Here is a 22,519-nt window from a genome sequence, read left to right as displayed (position 1 = left end):
GTTAAGGTTTGAAGTGTTACTAGGATGATTATTAGAGTTAGGAGTTGTGGATGTAGAGGCCGCTTCAAGTGGTAAGGGCAACCCCTGACTTCTATGTTGTGATCTTATCCATTGACGTTGTTGCTCGTTCAAACGCAGGGACTAGAGTACGTTACTTGAAATAAACCTCAGAAACAGATGAAATCGTTTCTTCAGTCCCTGCCCCTTTATTTTATTAAAAAATAAAAGGAACGAAAAACGAAATATCAAAGACAAATAAATAACAACAATAGCTCTTCATTTTAAAAAACAAACTCGTAATGAAGCATCTCTTGTTTGTAAAGAAAAACATAAAATAAATGACACTATTAAACATTGTGGTGAACTGTTTTATTATTAATTTTAATTTTCTTAACCAATCAATTAAGTTATTAGGATATTATTTCTGTATTTTTCATAATATAGTTGAACTGTCTATTTCTACGAGGATGAATTCAGGGTTCGTACAAACCTGGGTAACTGGGAAAACTTTCAAAAATTCAGGGAAATTTAGAGTTTATGGTAAAATTCAGTTGGAGCGGCGCCTGTACGTAATTAACTGTTAGAACGCGTCTTCTATTGTAGGTCTTGGAGTAGTGTTACGGTTAATGTCTTCCCCCATAAAACCGTGTTCGAAGGGATAATTATTTGACGGACTATGCCAATCAGTAGTTTGTTCGCAATCGTCAGCATCTTTTAATGAGAATAATGGTTGTAAAATGCAGTTGGAACACCAACTTTTGTTATAGTTCCAGATATAATAGTGTAACGCATCTTTACTATTAACCTGATAGTGATCAGTTAACTGTTCATATTTAGCGTTTAAACAATCGTTTAAACTATGATGAAAATAGCAACCGGGACATATTCGTCTATAATTTTGAGGGCAACCACAATAGCAAATTTTTGCAAAATATTGGTAATGTAAATGATTTTGTTCATTTGTTAAGATAAATGGTGGCGTTTCTATCCGATTGCGATGCACTAGTTCAAATTCTTCAAACGTTAAGGGAATGAATTCGTCGAACACTATTTTTCTCTCTATAGACGATTTTGATATACTTATATCCAAATCTTCGAAAGTTCCAGGTGGTCGATGTTTCTCTACTTCGGCGGCTTTAAAAAAGACGGATTCTATTTGCCCCCAAAAAGTTTTCGGTATAAAATTTTTTACATCGTTAAAATTAAAATATCTTTCATTATGCAACTTATATTTAAAAACATGCATCAAATTTTTTATAGCGATATCTTGTAAAGACGTTACTTTAACGTCTTCTATTTTTTGTTTTTTTCTAGGAGATTCTATTATATTTTCTTCTTCCATTTCGGTCACAAGAGCGTGTCTCTTACTCTGATTCGCTGTATAAAATAACTATTTCCCTCTTACTAAATTTTCTAGTCCATTTGAAAAGTATAAAGTACTCACCTTTTTATAGAAATTTGTTATAGCAAGTTGTTAGTAAAGTATTTTTCGGTCCGAATGATTCTCGTCCTTTAAGGTATGCTGAACCGAGGTTCATAGATTTTTGTAGAACGAAGTCTATAACCTTGACGTCACACGTATATTTCGAATTACCTTTGACGTCAACCTTGTTTTCGCTTTATAAAAACACCTGTTAGTTATAACGGAGCAAAATATAACACGGTATAGGCGCTATATTATTCACCTTCAGGTATAACGAATCCTTGGGTCCTAGCTAGATTAAGTTATTTTATGGAACGAAGTCTATAACCAACAACTGTTAAAGGAGCAAAATATATTTTTATCACGGCATAGGCGCTATATTATTCACCTTCAGGTATAACGAAGCCTCGGATCCTAGCTAGCTTAATAGTATTTTATGGAACGAAGTCTATAACCAACAACTGTTTGTTATAAGAGAGTAAAATATATTTCCAATTATCTTTGACGTCAACCAACCTTGTTTTCGCTTCATAAAAACAACTGTTTATTATAAAAATATATCCTTTACAAAAGTAACCTTGGTTCGCTTGTTAAGGACTCTCGCTAAGGGGATTCGAACTCGTGATACATAGAACAACGAGTTTAAAGGCAGATACGTTAACGAGCGAGCGAATGTTACTTGAGGGTGTATTCGGTTGATGACTATAGTACAGTGGATTTATTAATATAATATGATTCTTTCCCCCCGTGACGAAAAGTATATCTGCTGGATTCCCCCCGTTACAAAAAGTATATCTGCTGGATAATCAAGTTCGCTACTAGCCATAAGTTACTGTATTCAGATCTATCAAATTCTCTCCGCCATAATAATAGTCATGTCTTTATCGAATATACCTTCTCTTTTTACCTTGGCTAAAGAAGCGTCGCGCGAAACTTTTAATATACTATACGAGTATGAACTCGCTTCTCGACATGATCTTTATTCGGGTTGTTTACCAACTCATATCGCTACTGAACTTGAAGAAACACTCGCTACCGCCGGTCAGTGCCTCGATTCAAACATTTTAAACTATCTTTCGGCGCAAGATGTTTTCGACACTCGAGTTAAAGCGCATTATAAACTTTCATTTCTTCAGTACAACTATGTTATGACGCGCCCCTCGGAATTACCTCACAATATTCCTGATTGGCGTCACGGTAATCACGTTGTAAAAGACTATTTTAAATTAGAAAATGTTTTTGCGTGCCCCAACAAAAACCCATATTGCTTAAGGTGTCACGAAAACGAATCAAAACGTATATTAAAACTTTGTTCCACGTGTTATTACGATATCGATATGAATATTGAGAAAGACTTTGATCAAGTGACCCGTGTAAAATATCATTCAATTATAGATAGAAACGATATTTACGACAATATCGTTCTGGATAAGGGTAACAATTGGTGTAACAATTGTTACACTACCCCCTTATTCACTATTTTTCCGGAAACCATTTGTAAAGAAACATTTAAAAATATTTACCACGCCGTTAAACGTTCCCTAATATTCGATGAAACAGACGTCGAATTCAAAATCTTAAAATACCCCCGCTTGTAATATTAGTTTTAATTTAAAAATTTAAACTTTACCCCCCAGTTCCCGTGATTTAAAAATCCTTGTAAAATATTGTTTAATTTCTGTTACTTTTGTATTATATTTCCTATATCACGTAATACGTGGGGTACATGCGTATTTTCACAAAGTTTCTGTAAGACTCAATATCATATTGATCATAATAACACGTGAAACGAAGTATTTAGTTTATTATTAGTGTATTTAGTTTATTATTAGTTTATTTATATATTGTGCATTTATAACATTAAAGTAAAACGAAATAAATTTCCTTACCTACATCCCAAATATCACTCCAAAATTATTATGATATTTTTCGTTTGAATCAACTAACCATTCCACGAACATCTGTCACGACAAAACGGAAACAGTAGGTGTACCATTTTTGAAACGCTTTTCACCCAATACCAGTTCAATATAAACCAACTAGTTTTTTCTACCTTTGGCTGCATAGTGATAATTTATCTTGGTTTAGTATAGTTTTAGAGTGTTCTATTGTGTTTTATTATAGATTTATTGTACCTTAGTGTATTTTATTTACTTTTAGTGTATTTTATTGTGGTTTTTTTTATTTAAATCAGCAATTATACAGATCATAAACAAATAACATTGAGATTACTTGAATATCAAGTATAGATTAACTTAGTTTTGAAAAAGTCAATATCGTTTATGATACAATTAAAAAGAAATGGCTCGTCAATTGGTTGGTTAGAACCAAAATCATTTCTATAATTTTCCAAAACTTTTTCATAATCAATTTTTTTCAAGGCTTTAATGAGGTTTTTTTGCACTCTTTCATTCCAATCACTTTCCTCTAATTCACATTGTACATCGTGAGCAATCTGGTTTTGACAGGCCTCGTTTTGACAATATTTGGTTATTTCCAATAATATTTCAGTCAGATTCTTAAGAACAGCTTCTCTCATGGATTCCACGGCTCTAGTTTTCTCTACCAACTCATTGTCAAGCAGTCCTCTAATTTTTTTTAAGTGTTCCCAAGAAGTATGATTAAGGGAAATTCCCTCGCCAGTAGCGTACATGACGTTATATTTTTCACATTTTCCTCTAGTGTATTTTCTAATGTCCAATATACGTTTCTTTCCACGGGTAAAACATTCCAATTTCAAATTTGAAGTAGTAGGATATAACCAGACGGAAAAACGCGGCGAATTACCCTCGAAGAAGGTATCAATCTCGTTGGTATACTCAAAGATATTGCACCATAGTTCCTTTTGCAAGCATAACTCTACACCCGTATCAGTCCTTTTCCAGTAAACCTCCGGGGATAAGACGTTACCGATCCAAACCTCTACTTTATCCGCTACGCTATGAACTTGACACATCTTCATTTAACAATGATAAAACTTTACCGCAACCCCTTAATATACGTTACGCAATACAACAATTCTTCAAATGACGTCACAGATACAGTTGTAGAAGGGAGGAGTTTCCCAATAGGCGGCGCACGGTGTTTTCCCGCCAATGACGTCATAGATACAGTTGTAGATTTTCCCGCCAATGACGTCACAGAGACAGTTGTAGACAGGACTGCCAGATTCCCGCGCAATGTTTTCCCGCGAGGGGGCGCGCGAGTTTTCCCGCGAGGGGGCGCAGCCGCCAGGGGGCGCGCGGGGGCCCGCGAGTTTTCCCGCGAGGGGGCGCGCGCGAGTTTTCCAGGGGGCGCGCGCGAGTTTCCCAAGGGGGCGTGGCGAGAGGGTGACCTTGAAATTCTACACCTACACTCTACACCTACATTCTACACCTACATTCTACACCTACGGAGGTACGAAGTGCGGCTTTACACTACTGACATGGAATATGAAAGATTTGAAACCCGGTCTTTTTGGGAGCCTGGGAATATAAAAGATTAGAAACCCGGTCTTTTTGGGAGACTGGGAATATGAAAGATTAGAAACCCGGTCTTTTTGGGAGACTGGGAATATGAAAGATTTGAAACCCGGTCTTTTTGGGGGACTGGGAATATGAAAGATTTGAAACCCGGTTTTTGGGAAACTGCGAAAATGTGGCATTTGAAACCCGGTTTTTTGGGAAACTGCGAAAATCTGGCATTTGAAACCCGGTTTTTTGGGAAACCGGGAATATCTGGCATTTGAAGCCCGGTTTTTTTGGGAAACTGGGAATATCTGACATTTGAAATCCGGTTTTTTTGGGAGACATGGAATATGAAAGATTTGAAACCCGGTTTTTTGGGAGACTGCGAAAATCTGGCATTTGAAATCCGTTTTTTTTGGGAGACTGCGAAAATCTGGCATTTGAAATCCGTTTTTTTTGGGAGACTGGGAATATGAAAGATTTGAAACCCGGTCTTTTTGGGAGACTGGGAATATGAAAGATTTTAAACCCGGTCTTTTTGGGAGACTAGGAATATGAAGGATTTGAAACCCGGTCTTTTTGGGGGACTGGGAATATGAAAGATTTGAAACCCGGTCTTTTTGGGGGACTGGGAATATGAAAGATTTGAAACCCGGTCTTTTTGGGAGACACGGAATATGAAAGATTTGAAACCCGGTCTTTTTGGGAGCCTGGGAATATGAAAGTTTGTAAACCCAGTCTTTTTGGGAGACTGGGAGTATGAAAGATTTTAAAACCGGTCTTTTTGGGAGACTAGGAATATGAAAGATTTGAAACCCGGTCTTTTTGGGGGATTGGGAATATTAAAGATTTGAAACCCGGTTTTTGGGAAACTGCAAAAAATGTGGCATTTGAAACCCGGTTTTTTGGGAAACTGCGAAAATCTGGCATTTGAAACCCGGTATTTTGGGAAACCGGGAATATCTGACATTTGAAACCCGGTTTTTTTGGGAGACATGGGAATATATGACATTTGAAACCCGGTTTTTTTGAGACATGGAATATGAAAGATTTGAAACCCGGTTTTTTGGGAGACTGGGAATATGAAAGATTTGAAACCCGGTCTTTTTGGGAGACTGGGAATATGAAAGATTTGAAACCCGGTTTTTTTGGGAGACTGCGAAAATCTGGCATTTGAAACCCGGTCTTTTTGGGAGACTGGGAATATGAAAGATTTGAAACCCGGTCTTTTTGGGAGACTGCGAAAATCTGGCATATGAAACCCGGTTTTTTTTGGGAAACTGGGAATATGAAAGATTTGAAACCCGGTCTTTTTGGGAGACTGCGAAAATCTGGCATTTGAAACCCGGTTTTTTTTTGGGAAACTGGGAATATGAAAGATTTGAAACCCGGTCTTTTTGGGAGACTGCGAAAATCTGGCAGTTGAAATCCGTTTTTTTTGGGAGACTGGGAATATGAAAGATTTGAAACCCGGTCTTTTTGGGAGCCTGGGAATATGAAAGATTAGAAACCCGGTCTTTTTGGGAGACTGGGAATATGAAAGATTTTAAAACCGGTCTTTTTGGGGAATTGGGAATATTAAAGATTTGAAACCCGGTTTTTGGGAAACTGCGAAAATGTGGCATTTGAAACCCGGTTTTTTGGGAAACTGCGAAAATGTGGCATTTGAAACCCGGTTTTTTGGGAAACTGCGAAAATGTGGCATTTGAAACCCGGTTTTTTGGGAAACCATTAATATCTGGCATTTGAAGCCCGGTTTTTTTTGGGATACTGGGAATATCTGACATTTGAAACCCGGTTTTTTGGGAGACATGGGAATATCTGACATTTGAAACCCGGTCTTTTTGGGAGACATGGAATATGAAAGATTTGAAACCCGGTTTTTTGGGAGACTGGGAATATGAAAGATTTGAAACCCGGTCTTTTTGGGAGCCTGGGAATATAAAAGATTAGAAACCCGGTCTTTTTGGGAGACTGGGAATATGAAAGATTAGAAACCCGGTCTTTTTGGGAGACTGGGAATATGAAAGATTTTAAACCCGGTCTTTTTGGGAGACTAGGAATATGAAGGATTTGAAACCCGGTCTTTTTGGGGGACTGGGAATATGAAAGATTTGAAACCCGGTCTTTTTGGGGGACTGGGAATATGAAAGATTTGAAACCCGGTCTTTTTGGGAGACACGGAATATAAAAGATTTGAAACCCGGTCTTTTTGGGAGCCTGGGAATATGAAAGTTTGTAAACCCAGTCTTTTTGGGAGACTGGGAATATGAAAGATTTTAAAAGCGGTCTTTTTGGGAGAATAGGAATATGAAAGATTTGAAACCCGGTCTTTTTGGGGGATTGGGAATATTAAAGATTTGAAACCCGGTTTTTGGGAAACTGCGAAAATGTGGCATTTGAAACCCGGTTTTTTGGGAAACTGCGAAAATGTGGCATTTGAAACCCGGTTTTTTGGGAAACTGCGAAAATGTGGCATTTGAAACCCGGTTTTTTGGGAAACCATTAATATCTGGCATTTGAAGCCCGATTTTTTTGGGATACTGGGAATATCTGACATTTGAAACCCGGTTTTTTGGGAGACATGGGAATATCTGACATTTGAAACCCGGTCTTTTTGGGAGACATGGAATATGAAAGATTTGAAACCCGGTTTTTTGGGAGACTGGGAATATGAAAGATTTGAAACCCGGTCTTTTTGGGAGACTGGGAATATGAAAGATTTGAAACCCGGTCTTTTTGGGAGACTGGGAATATGAAAGATTTGAAACCCGGTCTTTTTGGGAGACATGGAATATGAAAGATTTGAAACCCGGTCTTTTTGGGAGCCTGGGAATATAAAAGATTAGAAACCCGGTCTTTTTGGGAGACTGGGAATATGAAAGATTAGAAACCCGGTCTTTTTGGGAGACTGGGAATATGAAAGATTTTAAACCCGGTCTTTTTGGGAGACTAGAAATATGAAGGATTTGAAACCCGGTCTTTTTGGGGGACTGGGAATATGAAAGATTTGAAACCCGGTCTTTTTGGGGGACTGGGAATATGAAAGATTTGAAACCCGGTTTTTGGGAAACTGCGAAAATGTGGCATTTGAAACCCGGTTTTTTGGGAAACTGCGAAAATCTGGCATTTGAAACCCGGTTTTTTGTGAAACCGGGAATATCTGGCATTCGAAGCCCGGTTTTTTTGGGAAACTGGGAATATCTGACATTTGAAACCCGGTTTTTTTTGGGAGACATGGAATATGAAAGATTTGAAACCCGGTTTTTTGGGAGACTGGGAATATGAAAGATTTGAAACCCGGTCTTTTTGGGAGACTGGGAAAATGAAAGATTTGAAACCCGGTTTTTTGGGAGACTGCGAAAATCTGGCATTTGAAATCCGTTTTTTTTGGGAGACTGCGAAAATCTGGCATTTGAAATCCGTTTTTTTGGGAGACTGGGAATATGAAAGATTTGAAACCCGGTCTTTTTGGGAGACTGGGAATATGAAAGATTTTAAACCCGGTCTTTTTGGGAGACTAGGAATATGAAGGATTTGAAACCCGGTCTTTTTGGGGGACTGGGAATATGAAAGATTTGAAACCCGGTCTTTTTGGGGGACTGGGAATATGAAAGATTTGAAACCCGGTCTTTTTGGGAGACACGGAATATAAAAGATTTGAAACCCGGTCTTTTTGGGAGCCTGGGAATATGAAAGTTTGTAAACCCAGTCTTTTTGGGAGACTGGGAATATGAAATTTTTTAAAACCGGTCTTTTTGGGAGACTAGGAATATGAAAGATTTGAAACCCGGTCTTTTTGGGGGATTGGGAATATTAAAGATTTGAAACCCGGTTTTTGGGAAACTGCGAAAATGTGGCATTTGAAACCCGGTTTTTTGGGAAACTGCGAAAATCCTGCATTTGAAACCCGGTTTTTTGGGAACCGGGAATATCTGACATTTGAAACCCGGTTTTTTTGGGAGACATGGAATATGAAAGATTTGAAACCCGGTTTTTTGGGAGACTGGGAATATGAAAGATTTGAAACCCGGTCTTTTTGGGAGACTGGGAATATGAAAGATTTGAAACCCGGTTTTTTGGGAGACTGCGAAAATCTGGCATTTGAAATCCGTTTTTTTTGGGAGACTGCGAAAATCTGGCATTTGAAACCCGGTTTTTTGGGAAACCGGGAATATCTGGCATTCGAAGCCCGGTTTTTTTGGGAAACTGGGAATATCTGACATTTGAAACCCGGTTTTTTTTGGGAGACATGGAATATGAAAGATTTGAAACCCGGTTTTTTGGGAGACTGGGAATATGAAAGATTTGAAACCCGGTCTTTTTGGGAGACTGGGAAAATGAAAGATTTGAAACCCGGTTTTTTGGGAGACTGCGAAAATCTGGCATTTGAAATCCGTTTTTTTTGGGAGACTGCGAAAATCTGGCATTTGAAATCCGTTTTTTTGGGAGACTGGGAATATGAAAGATTTGAAACCCGGTCTTTTTGGGAGACTGGGAATATGAAAGATTTTAAACCCGGCCTTTTTGGGAGACTAGGAATATGAAGGATTTGAAACCCGGTCTTTTTGGGGGACTGGGAATATGAAAGATTTGAAACCCGGTCTTTTTGGGGGACTGGGAATATGAAAGATTTGAAACCCGGTCTTTTTGGGAGACACGGAATATAAAAGATTTGAAACCCGGTCTTTTTGGGAGCCTGGGAATATGAAAGTTTGTAAACCCAGTCTTTTTGGGAGACTGGGAATATGAAATTTTTTAAAACCGGCCTTTTTGGGAGACTAGGAATATGAAAGATTTGAAACCCGGTCTTTTTGGGGGATTGGGAATATTAAAGATTTGAAACCCGGTTTTTGGGAAACTGCGAAAATGTGGCATTTGAAACCCGGTTTTTTGGGAAACTGCGAAAATCCTGCATTTGAAACCCGGTTTTTTGGGAACCGGGAATATCTGACATTTGAAACCCGGTTTTTTTGGGAGACATGGAATATGAAAGATTTGAAACCCGGTTTTTTGGGAGACTGGGAATATGAAAGATTTGAAACCCGGTCTTTTTGGGAGACTGGGAATATGAAAGATTTGAAACCCGGTTTTTTGGGAGACTGCGAAAATCTGGCATTTGAAATCCGTTTTTTTTGGGAGACTGCGAAAATCTGGCATTTGAAACCCGGTTTTTTGGGAAACCGGGAATATCTGGCATTCGAAGCCCGGTTTTTTTGGGAAACTGGGAATATCTGACATTTGAAACCCGGTTTTTTTTGGGAGACATGGAATATAAAAGATTTGAAACCCGGTTTTTTGGGAGACTGGGAATATGAAAGATTTGAAACCCGGTCTTTTTGGGAGACTGGGAAAATGAAAGATTTGAAACCCGGTTTTTTGGGAGACTGCGAAAATCTGGCATTTGAAATCCGTTTTTTTTTGGGAGACTGCGAAAATCTGGCATTTGAAACCCGGTTTTTTGGGAAACCGGGAATATCTGGCATTCGAAGCCCGGTTTTTTTGGGAAACTGGGAATATCTGACATTTGAAACCCGGTTTTTTTTGGGAGACATGGAATATAAAAGATTTGAAACCCGGTCTTTTTGGGAGACTGGGAATATGAAAGATTTTAAACCCGGTCTTTTTGGGAGACTAGGAATATGAAGGATTTGAAACCCGGTCTTTTTGGGGGACTGGGAATATGAAAGATTTGAAACCCGGTCTTTTTGGGGGACTGGGAATATGAAAGATTTGAAACCCGGTCTTTTTGGGAGACACGGAATATAAAAGATTTGAAACCCGGTCTTTTTGGGAGCCTGGGAATATGAAAGTTTGTAAACCCAGTCTTTTTGGGAGACTGGGAATATGAAATTTTTTAAAACCGGTCTTTTTGGGAGACTAGGAATATGAAAGATTTGAAACCCGGTCTTTTTGGGGGATTGGGAATATTAAAGATTTGAAACCCGGTTTTTGGGAAACTGCGAAAATGTGGCATTTGAAACCCGGTTTTTTGGGAAACTGCGAAAATGTGGCATTTGAAACCCGGTTTTTTGGGAAACCATTAATATCTGGCATTTGAAGCCCGGTTTTTTTTGGGATACTGGGAATATCTGACATTTGAAACCCGGTTTTTTGGGAGACATGGGAATATCTGACATTTGAAACCCGGTCTTTTTGGGAGACATGGAATATGAAAGATTTGAAACCCGGTTTTTTGGGAGACTGGGAATATGAAAGATTTGAAACCCGGTCTTTTTGGGAGCCTGGGAATATAAAAGATTAGAAACCCGGTCTTTTTGGGAGACTGGGAATATGAAAGATTAGAAACCCGGTCTTTTTGGGAGACTGGGAATATGAAAGATTTTAAACCCGGTCTTTTTGGGAGACTAGGAATATGAAGGATTTGAAACCCGGTCTTTTTGGGGGACTGGGAATATGAAAGATTTGAAACCCGGTCTTTTTGGGGGACTGGGAATATGAAAGATTTGAAACCCGGTCTTTTTGGGAGACACGGAATATAAAAGATTTGAAACCCGGTCTTTTTGGGAGCCTGGGAATATGAAAGTTTGTAAACCCAGTCTTTTTGGGAGACTGGGAATATGAAAGATTTTAAAAGCGGTCTTTTTGGGAGAATAGGAATATGAAAGATTTGAAACCCGGTCTTTTTGGGGGATTGGGAATATTAAAGATTTGAAACCCGGTTTTTGGGAAACTGCGAAAATGTGGCATTTGAAACCCGGTTTTTTGGGAAACTGCGAAAATGTGGCATTTGAAACCCGGTTTTTTGGGAAACTGCGAAAATGTGGCATTTGAAACCCGGTTTTTTGGGAAACCATTAATATCTGGCATTTGAAGCCCGGTTTTTTTGGGATACTGGGAATATCTGACATTTGAAACCCGGTTTTTTGGGAGACATGGGAATATCTGACATTTGAAACCCGGTCTTTTTGGGAGACATGGAATATGAAAGATTTGAAACCCGGTTTTTTGGGAGACTGGGAATATGAAAGATTTGAAACCCGGTCTTTTTGGGAGACTGGGAATATGAAAGATTTGAAACCCGGTCTTTTTGGGAGACTGGGAATATGAAAGATTTGAAACCCGGTCTTTTTGGGAGACATGGAATATGAAAGATTTGAAACCCGGTCTTTTTGGGAGCCTGGGAATATAAAAGATTAGAAACCCGGTCTTTTTGGGAGACTGGGAATATGAAAGATTAGAAACCCGGTCTTTTTGGGAGACTGGGAATATGAAAGATTTTAAACCCGGTCTTTTTGGGAGACTAGAAATATGAAGGATTTGAAACCCGGTCTTTTTGGGGGACTGGGAATATGAAAGATTTGAAACCCGGTCTTTTTGGGGGACTGGGAATATGAAAGATTTGAAACCCGGTTTTTGGGAAACTGCGAAAATGTGGCATTTGAAACCCGGTTTTTTGGGAAACTGCGAAAATCTGGCATTTGAAACCCGGTTTTTTGTGAAACCGGGAATATCTGGCATTCGAAGCCCGGTTTTTTTGGGAAACTGGGAATATCTGACATTTGAAACCCGGTTTTTTTTGGGAGACATGGAATATGAAAGATTTGAAACCCGGTTTTTTGGGAGACTGGGAATATGAAAGATTTGAAACCCGGTCTTTTTGGGAGACTGGGAAAATGAAAGATTTGAAACCCGGTTTTTTGGGAGACTGCGAAAATCTGGCATTTGAAATCCGTTTTTTTTTGGGAGACTGCGAAAATCTGGCATTTGAAATCCGTTTTTTTGGGAGACTGGGAATATGAAAGATTTGAAACCCGGTCTTTTTGGGAGACTGGGAATATGAAAGATTTTAAACCCGGCCTTTTTGGGAGACTAGGAATATGAAGGATTTGAAACCCGGTCTTTTTGGGGGACTGGGAATATGAAAGATTTGAAACCCGGTCTTTTTGGGGGACTGGGAATATGAAAGATTTGAAACCCGGTCTTTTTGGGAGACACGGAATATAAAAGATTTGAAACCCGGTCTTTTTGGGAGCCTGGGAATATGAAAGTTTGTAAACCCAGTCTTTTTGGGAGACTGGGAATATGAAATTTTTTAAAACCGGTCTTTTTGGGAGACTAGGAATATGAAAGATTTGAAACCCGGTCTTTTTGGGGGATTGGGAATATTAAAGATTTGAAACCCGGTTTTTGGGAAACTGCGAAAATGTGGCATTTGAAACCCGGTTTTTTGGGAAACTGCGAAAATCCTGCATTTGAAACCCGGTTTTTTGGGAACCGGGAATATCTGACATTTGAAACCCGGTTTTTTTGGGAGACATGGAATATGAAAGATTTGAAACCCGGTTTTTTGGGAGACTGGGAATATGAAAGATTTGAAACCCGGTCTTTTTGGGAGACTGGGAATATGAAAGATTTGAAACCCGGTTTTTTGGGAGACTGCGAAAATCTGGCATTTGAAATCCGTTTTTTTTGGGAGACTGCGAAAATCTGGCATTTGAAACCCGGTTTTTTGGGAAACCGGGAATATCTGGCATTCGAAGCCCGGTTTTTTTGGGAAACTGGGAATATCTGACATTTGAAACCCGGTTTTTTTTGGGAGACATGGAATATAAAAGATTTGAAACCCGGTTTTTTGGGAGACTGGGAATATGAAAGATTTGAAACCCGGTCTTTTTGGGAGACTGGGAAAATGAAAGATTTGAAACCCGGTTTTTTGGGAGACTGCGAAAATCTGGCATTTGAAATCCGTTTTTTTTTTTGGGAGACTGCGAAAATCTGGCATTTGAAATCCGTTTTTTTGGGAGACTGGGAATATGAAAGATTTGAAACCCGGTCTTTTTGGGAGACTGGGAATATGAAAGATTTTAAACCCGGTCTTTTTGGGAGACTAGGAATATGAAGGATTTGAAACCCGGTCTTTTTGGGGGACTGGGAATATGAAAGATTTGAAACCCGGTCTTTTTGGGGGACTGGGAATATGAAAGATTTGAAACCCGGTCTTTTTGGGAGACACGGAATATAAAAGATTTGAAACCCGGTCTTTTTGGGAGCCTGGGAATATGAAAGTTTGTAAACCCAGTCTTTTTGGGAGACTGGGAATATGAAATTTTTTAAAACCGGTCTTTTTGGGAGACTAGGAATATGAAAGATTTGAAACCCGGTCTTTTTGGGGGATTGGGAATATTAAAGATTTGAAACCCGGTTTTTGGGAAACTGCGAAAATGTGGCATTTGAAACCCGGTTTTTTGGGAAACTGCGAAAATGTGGCATTTGAAACCCGGTTTTTTGGGAAACTGCGAAAATGTGGCATTTGAAACCCGGTTTTTTGGGAAACCATTAATATCTGGCATTTGAAGCCCGGTTTTTTTTGGGATACTGGGAATATCTGACATTTGAAACCCGGTTTTTTGGGAGACATGGGAATATCTGACATTTGAAACCCGGTCTTTTTGGGAGACATGGAATATGAAAGATTTGAAACCCGGTTTTTTGGGAGACTGGGAATATGAAAGATTTGAAACCCGGTCTTTTTGGGAGCCTGGGAATATAAAAGATTAGAAACCCGGTCTTTTTGGGAGACTGGGAATATGAAAGATTAGAAACCCGGTCTTTTTGGGAGACTGGGAATATGAAAGATTTTAAACCCGGTCTTTTTGGGAGACTAGGAATATGAAGGATTTGAAACCCGGTCTTTTTGGGGGACTGGGAATATGAAAGATTTGAAACCCGGTCTTTTTGGGGGACTGGGAATATGAAAGATTTGAAACCCGGTCTTTTTGGGAGACACGGAATATAAAAGATTTGAAACCCGGTCTTTTTGGGAGCCTGGGAATATGAAAGTTTGTAAACCCAGTCTTTTTGGGAGACTGGGAATATGAAAGATTTTAAAAGCGGTCTTTTTGGGAGAATAGGAATATGAAAGATTTGAAACCCGGTCTTTTTGGGGGATTGGGAATATTAAAGATTTGAAACCCGGTTTTTGGGAAACTGCGAAAATGTGGCATTTGAAACCCGGTTTTTTGGGAAACTGCGAAAATGTGGCATTTGAAACCCGGTTTTTTGGGAAACTGCGAAAATGTGGCATTTGAAACCCGGTTTTTTGGGAAACCATTAATATCTGGCATTTGAAGCCCGGTTTTTTTGGGATACTGGGAATATCTGACATTTGAAACCCGGTTTTTTGGGAGACATGGGAATATCTGACATTTGAAACCCGGTCTTTTTGGGAGACATGGAATATGAAAGATTTGAAACCCGGTTTTTTGGGAGACTGGGAATATGAAAGATTTGAAACCCGGTCTTTTTGGGAGACTGGGAATATGAAAGATTTGAAACCCGGTCTTTTTGGGAGACTGGGAATATGAAAGATTTGAAACCCGGTCTTTTTGGGAGACATGGAATATGAAAGATTTGAAACCCGGTCTTTTTGGGAGCCTGGGAATATAAAAGATTAGAAACCCGGTCTTTTTGGGAGACTGGGAATATGAAAGATTAGAAACCCGGTCTTTTTGGGAGACTGGGAATATGAAAGATTTTAAACCCGGTCTTTTTGGGAGACTAGAAATATGAAAGATTTGAAACCCGGTCTTTTTGGGGGACTGGGAATATGAAAGATTTGAAACCCGGTCTTTTTGGGGGACTGGGAATATGAAAGATTTGAAACCCGGTTTTTGGGAAACTGCGAAAATGTGGCATTTGAAACCCGGTTTTTTGGGAAACTGCGAAAATCTGGCATTTGAAACCCGGTTTTTTGTGAAACCGGGAATATCTGGCATTCGAAGCCCGGTTTTTTTGGGAAACTGGGAATATCTGACATTTGAAACCCGGTTTTTTTTGGGAGACATGGAATATGAAAGATTTGAAACCCGGTTTTTTGGGAGACTGGGAATATGAAAGATTTGAAACCCGGTCTTTTTGGGAGACTGGGAAAATGAAAGATTTGAAACCCGGTTTTTTGGGAGACTGCGAAAATCTGGCATTTGAAATCCGTTTTTTTTTGGGAGACTGCGAAAATCTGGCATTTGAAATCCGTTTTTTTGGGAGACTGGGAATATGAAAGATTTGAAACCCGGTCTTTTTGGGAGACTGGGAATATGAAAGATTTTAAACCCGGTCTTTTTGGGAGACTAGGAATATGAAGGATTTGAAACCCGGTCTTTTTGGGGGACTGGGAATATGAAAGATTTGAAACCCGGTCTTTTTGGGGGACTGGGAATATGAAAGATTTGAAACCCGGTCTTTTTGGGAGACACGGAATATAAAAGATTTGAAACCCGGTCTTTTTGGGAGCCTGGGAATATGAAAGTTTGTAAACCCAGTCTTTTTGGGAGACTGGGAATATGAAATTTTTTAAAACCGGTCTTTTTGGGAGACTAGGAATATGAAAGATTTGAAACCCGGTCTTTTTGGGGGATTGGGAATATTAAAGATTTGAAACCCGGTTTTTGGGAAACTGCGAAAATGTGGCATTTGAAACCCGGTTTTTTGGGAAACTGCGAAAATCCTGCATTTGAAACCCGGTTTTTTGGGAACCGGGAATATCTGACATTTGAAACCCGGTTTTTTTGGGAGACATGGAATATGAAAGATTTGAAACCCGGTTTTTTGGGAGACGGAATATGAAAGATTTGAAACCCGGTCTTTTTGGGAGACTGGGAATATGAAAGATTTGAAACCCGGTTTTTTGGGAGACTGCGAAAATCTGGCATTTGAAATCCGTTTTTTTTGGGAGACTGCGAAAATCTGGCATTTGAAACCCGGTTTTTTGGGAAACCGGGAATATCTGGCATTCGAAGCCCGGTTTTTTTGGGAAACTGGGAATATCTGACATTTGAAACCCGGTTTTTTTTGGGAGACATGGAATATGAAAGATTTGAAACCCGGTTTTTTGGGAGACTGGGAATATGAAAGATTTGAAACCCGGTCTTTTTGGGAGACTGGGAAAATGAAAGATTTGAAACCCGGTTTTTTGGGAGACTGCGAAAATCTGGCATTTGAAATCCGTTTTTTTTGGGAGACTGCGAAGATCTGGCATTTGAAATCCGTTTTTTTGGGAGACTGGGAATATGAAAGATTTGAAACCCGGTCTTTTTGGGAGACTGGGAATATGAAAGATTTTAAACCCGGTCTTTTTGGGAGACTAGGAATATGAAGGATTTGAAACCCGGTCTTTTTGGGGGACTGGGAATATGAAAGATTTGAAACCCGGTCTTTTTGGGGGACTGGGAATATGAAAGATTTGAAACCCGGTCTTTTTGGGAGACACGGAATATAAAAGATTTGAAACCCGGTCTTTTTGGGAGCCTGGGAATATGAAAGTTTGTAAACCCAGTCTTTTTGGGAGACTGGGAATATGAAAGATTTTAAAACCGGTCTTTTTGGGAGACTAGGAATATGAAAGATTTGAAACCCGGTCTTTTTGGGGGATTGGGAATATTAAAGATTTGAAACCCGGTTTTTGGGAAACTGCGAAAATGTGGCATTTGAAACCCGGTTTTTTGGGAAACTGCGAAAATGTGGCATTTGAAACCCGGTTTTTTGGGAAACTGCGAAAATGTGGCATTTGAAACCCGGTTTTTTGGGAAACCATTAATATCTGGCATTTGAAGCCCGGTTTTTTTTGGGATACTGGGAATATCTGACATTTGAAACCCGGTTTTTTGGGAGACATGGGAATATCTGACATTTGAAACCCGGTCTTTTTGGGAGACATGGAATATGAAAGATTTGAAACCCGGTTTTTTGGGAGACTGGGAATATGAAAGATTTGAAACCCGGTCTTTTTGGGAGCCTGGGAATATAAAAGATTAGAAACCCGGTCTTTTTGGGAGACTGGGAATATGAAAGATTAGAAACCCGGTCTTTTTGGGAGACTGGGAATATGAAAGATTTTAAACCCGGTCTTTTTGGGAGACTAGGAATATGAAGGATTTGAAACCCGGTCTTTTTGGGGGACTGGGAATATGAAAGATTTGAAACCCGGTCTTTTTGGGGGACTGGGAATATGAAAGATTTGAAACCCGGTCTTTTTGGGAGACACGGAATATAAAAGATTTGAAACCCGGTCTTTTTGGGAGCCTGGGAATATGAAAGTTTGTAAACCCAGTCTTTTTGGGAGACTGGGAATATGAAAGATTTTAAAAGCGGTCTTTTTGGGAGAATAGGAATATGAAAGATTTGAAACCCGGTCTTTTTGGGGGATTGGGAATATTAAAGATTTGAAACCCGGTTTTTGGGAAACTGCGAAAATGTGGCATTTGAAACCCGGTTTTTTGGGAAACTGCGAAAATGTGGCATTTGAAACCCGGTTTTTTGGGAAACTGCGAAAATGTGGCATTTGAAACCCGGTTTTTTGGGAAACCATTAATATCTGGCATTTGAAGCCCGGTTTTTTTGGGATACTGGGAATATCTGACATTTGAAACCCGGTTTTTTGGGAGACATGGGAATATCTGACATTTGAAACCCGGTCTTTTTGGGAGACATGGAATATGAAAGATTTGAAACCCGGTTTTTTGGGAGACTGGGAATATGAAAGATTTGAAACCCGGTCTTTTTGGGAGACTGGGAATATGAAAGATTTGAAACCCGGTCTTTTTGGGAGACTGGGAATATGAAAGATTTGAAACCCGGTCTTTTTGGGAGACATGGAATATGAAAGATTTGAAACCCGGTCTTTTTGGGAGCCTGGGAATATAAAAGATTAGAAACCCGGTCTTTTTGGGAGACTGGGAATATGAAAGATTAGAAACCCGGTCTTTTTGGGAGACTGGGAATATGAAAGATTTTAAACCCGGTCTTTTTGGGAGACTAGAAATATGAAGGATTTGAAACCCGGTCTTTTTGGGGGACTGGGAATATGAAAGATTTGAAACCCGGTCTTTTTGGGGGACTGGGAATATGAAAGATTTGAAACCCGGTTTTTGGGAAACTGCGAAAATGTGGCATTTGAAACCCGGTTTTTTGGGAAACTGCGAAAATCTGGCATTTGAAACCCGGTTTTTTGTGAAACCGGGAATATCTGGCATTCGAAGCCCGGTTTTTTTGGGAAACTGGGAATATCTGACATTTGAAACCCGGTTTTTTTTGGGAGACATGGAATATGAAAGATTTGAAACCCGGTTTTTTGGGAGACTGGGAATATGAAAGATTTGAAACCCGGTCTTTTTGGGAGACTGGGAAAATGAAAGATTTGAAACCCGGTTTTTTGGGAGACTGCGAAAATCTGGCATTTGAAATCCGTTTTTTTTGGGAGACTGCGAAAATCTGGCATTTGAAATCCGTTTTTTTGGGAGACTGGGAATATGAAAGATTTGAAACCCGGTCTTTTTGGGAGACTGGGAATATGAAAGATTTTAAACCCGGTCTTTTTGGGAGACTAGGAATATGAAGGATTTGAAACCCGGTCTTTTTGGGGGACTGGGAATATGAAAGATTTGAAACCCGGTCTTTTTGGGGGACTGGGAATATGAAAGATTTGAAACCCGGTCTTTTTGGGAGACACGGAATATAAAAGATTTGAAACCCGGTCTTTTTGGGAGCCTGGGAATATGAAAGTTTGTAAACCCAGTCTTTTTGGGAGACTGGGAATATGAAATTTTTTAAAACCGGTCTTTTTGGGAGACTAGGAATATGAAAGATTTGAAACCCGGTCTTTTTGGGGGATTGGGAATATTAAAGATTTGATACCCGGTTTTTGGGAAACTGCGAAAATGTGGCATTTGAAACCCGGTTTTTTGGGAAACTGCGAAAATCCTGCATTTGAAACCCGGTTTTTTGGGAACCGGGAATATCTGACATTTGAAACCCGGTTTTTTTGGGAGACATGGAATATGAAAGATTTGAAACCCGGTTTTTTGGGAGACGGAATATGAAAGATTTGAAACCCGGTCTTTTTGGGAGACTGGGAATATGAAAGATTTGAAACCCGGTTTTTTGGGAGACTGCGAAAATCTGGCATTTGAAATCCGTTTTTTTTGGGAGACTGCGAAAATCTGGCATTTGAAACCCGGTATTTTGGGAAACCGGGAATATCTGGCATTCGAAGCCCGGTTTTTTTGGGAAACTGGGAATATCTGACATTTGAAACCCGGTTTTTTTTGGGAGACATGGAATATGAAAGATTTGAAACCCGGTTTTTTGGGAGACTGGGAATATGAAAGATTTGAAACCCGGTCTTTTTGGGAGACTGGGAAAATGAAAGATTTGAAACCCGGTTTTTTGGGAGACTGCGAAAATCTGGCATTTGAAATCCGTTTTTTTTGGGAGACTGCGAAAATCTGGCATTTGAAATCCGTTTTTTTGGGAGACTGGGAATATGAAAGATTTGAAACCCGGTCTTTTTGGGAGACTGGGAATATGAAAGATTTTAAACCCGGTCTTTTTGGGAGACTAGGAATATGAAGGATTTGAAACCCGGTCTTTTTGGGGGACTGGGAATATGAAAGATTTGAAACCCGGTCTTTTTGGGGGACTGGGAATATGAAAGATTTGAAACCCGGTCTTTTTGGGAGACACGGAATATAAAAGATTTGAAACCCGGTCTTTTTGGGAGCCTGGGAATATGAAAGTTTGTAAACCCAGTCTTTTTGGGAGACTGGGAATATGAAATTTTTTAAAACCGGTCTTTTTGGGAGACTAGGAATATGAAAGATTTGAAACCCGGTCTTTTTGGGGGATTGGGAATATTAAAGATTTGAAACCCGGTTTTTGGGAAACTGCGAAAATGTGGCATTTGAAACCCGGTTTTTTGGGAAACTGCGAAAATCCTGCATTTGAAACCCGGTTTTTTGGGAACCGGGAATATCTGACATTTGAAACCCGGTTTTTTTGGGAGACATGGAATATGAAAGATTTGAAACCCGGTTTTTTGGGAGACTGGGAATATGAAAGATTTGAAACCCGGTCTTTTTGGGAGACTGGGAATATGAAAGATTTGAAACCCGGTCTTTTTGGGAGACATGGAATATGAAAGATTTGAAACCCGGTTTTTGGGAAACTGCGAAAATGTGGCATTTGAAACCCGGTTTTTTGGGAAACTGCGAAAATCTGGCATTTGAAACCCGGTTTTTTGTGAAACCGGGAATATCTGGCATTCGAAGCCCGGTTTTTTTGGGAAACTGGGAATATCTGACATTTGAAACCCGGTTTTTTTTGGGAGACATGGAATATGAAAGATTTGAAACCCGGTTTTTTGGGAGACTGGGAATATGAAAGATTTGAAACCCGGTCTTTTTGGGAGACTGGGAAAATGAAAGATTTGAAACCCGGTTTTTTGGGAGACTGCGAAAATCTGGCATTTGAAATCCGTTTTTTTTTGGGAGACTGCGAAAATCTGGCATTTGAAATCCGTTTTTTTGGGAGACTGGGAATATGAAAGATTTGAAACCCGGTCTTTTTGGGAGACTGGGAATATGAAAGATTTTAAACCCGGTCTTTTTGGGAGACTAGGAATCTGAAGGATTTGAAACCCGGTCTTTTTGGGGGACTGGGAATATGAAAGATTTGAAACCCGGTCTTTTTGGGGGACTGGGAATATGAAAGATTTGAAACCCGGTCTTTTTCGGAGACACGGAATATAAAAGATTTGAAACCCGGTCTTTTTGGGAGCCTGGGAATATGAAAGTTTGTAAACCCAGTCTTTTTGGGAGACTGGGAATATGAAATTTTTTAAAACCGGTCTTTTTGGGAGACTAGGAATATGAAAGATTTGAAACCCGGTCTTTTTGGGGGATTGGGAATATTAAAGATTTGAAACCCGGTTTTTGGGAAACTGCGAAAATGTGGCATTTGAAACCCGGTTTTTTGGGAAACTGCGAAAATCCTGCATTTGAAACCCGGTTTTTTGGGAACCGGGAATATCTGACATTTGAAACCCGGTTTTTTTGGGAGACATGGAATATGAAAGATTTGAAACCCGGTTTTTTGGGAGACTGGGAATATGAAAGATTTGAAACCCGGTCTTTTTGGGAGACTGGGAATATGAAAGATTTGAAACCCGGTTTTTTGGGAGACTGCGAAAATCTGGCATTTGAAATCCGTTTTTTTTGGGAGACTGCGAAAATCTGGCATTTGAAACCCGGTTTTTTGGGAAACCGGGAATATCTGGCATTCGAAGCCCGGTTTTTTTGGGAAACTGGGAATATCTGACATTTGAAACCCGGTTTTTTTTGGGAGACATGGAATATGAAAGATTTGAAACCCGGTTTTTTGGGAGACTGGGAATATGAAAGATTTGAAACCCGGTCTTTTTCGGAGACTGGGAAAATGAAAGATTTGAAACCCGGTTTTTTGGGAGACTGCGAAAATCTGGCATTTGAAATCCGTTTTTTTTTGGGAGACTGCGAAAATCTGGCATTTGAAATCCGTTTTTTTGGGAGACTGGGAATATGAAAGATTTGAAACCCGGTCTTTTTGGGAGACTGGGAATATGAAAGATTTTAAACCCGGTCTTTTTGGGAGACTAGGAATATGAAGGATTTGAAACCCGGTCTTTTTGGGGGACTGGGAATATGAAAGATTTGAAACCCGGTCTTTTTGTGGGACTGGGAATATGAAAGATTTGAAACCCGGTCTTTTTGGGAGACACGGAATATAAAAGATTTGAAACCCGGTCTTTTTGGGAGCCTGGGAATATGAAAGTTTGTAAACCCAGTCTTTTTGGGAGACTGGGAATATGAAATTTTTT

General features: G+C 39.6%; 1 protein-coding gene across 2 annotated transcripts; it reads right to left on the bottom strand.

Moving 5' to 3' along the window:
- Positions 1 to 230: 230 nt before the first annotated feature.
- Positions 231 to 2,077, bottom strand: LOC149612317 (uncharacterized). 2 transcript variants are annotated; one of them, XM_089858506.1, is made up of 2 exons: positions 1,445 to 2,077; positions 231 to 1,390 (listed from the first exon to the last, which is right to left on the bottom strand). In XM_089858506.1, exon 2 carries the CDS (start codon positions 1,340 to 1,342, stop codon positions 581 to 583), a length of 762 nt encoding a protein of 253 aa, XP_089714632.1. In that variant the 5' UTR covers positions 1,343 to 1,390; positions 1,445 to 2,077; the 3' UTR covers positions 231 to 580. The 2 variants fall into 2 exon arrangements, with proteins under 2 accessions (XP_089714632.1, XP_089714633.1); XM_089858507.1 differs by having other exon boundaries at positions 231 to 1,617; positions 1,686 to 2,077.
- Positions 2,078 to 22,519: the final 20,442 nt, after the last annotated feature.

Source organism: Phalangium opilio, unplaced genomic scaffold (genome assembly GCF_054372755.1).
Source record: "Phalangium opilio isolate 3A_F unplaced genomic scaffold, DU_Popi_V2 ptg000246l_1, whole genome shotgun sequence".
In the NCBI taxonomy this organism is placed as follows: domain Eukaryota; kingdom Metazoa; phylum Arthropoda; class Arachnida; order Opiliones; family Phalangiidae; genus Phalangium; species Phalangium opilio.
Note: the sequence above shows the minus strand (reverse complement) of the source record. Positions and strands in the feature narration are given on the sequence as shown.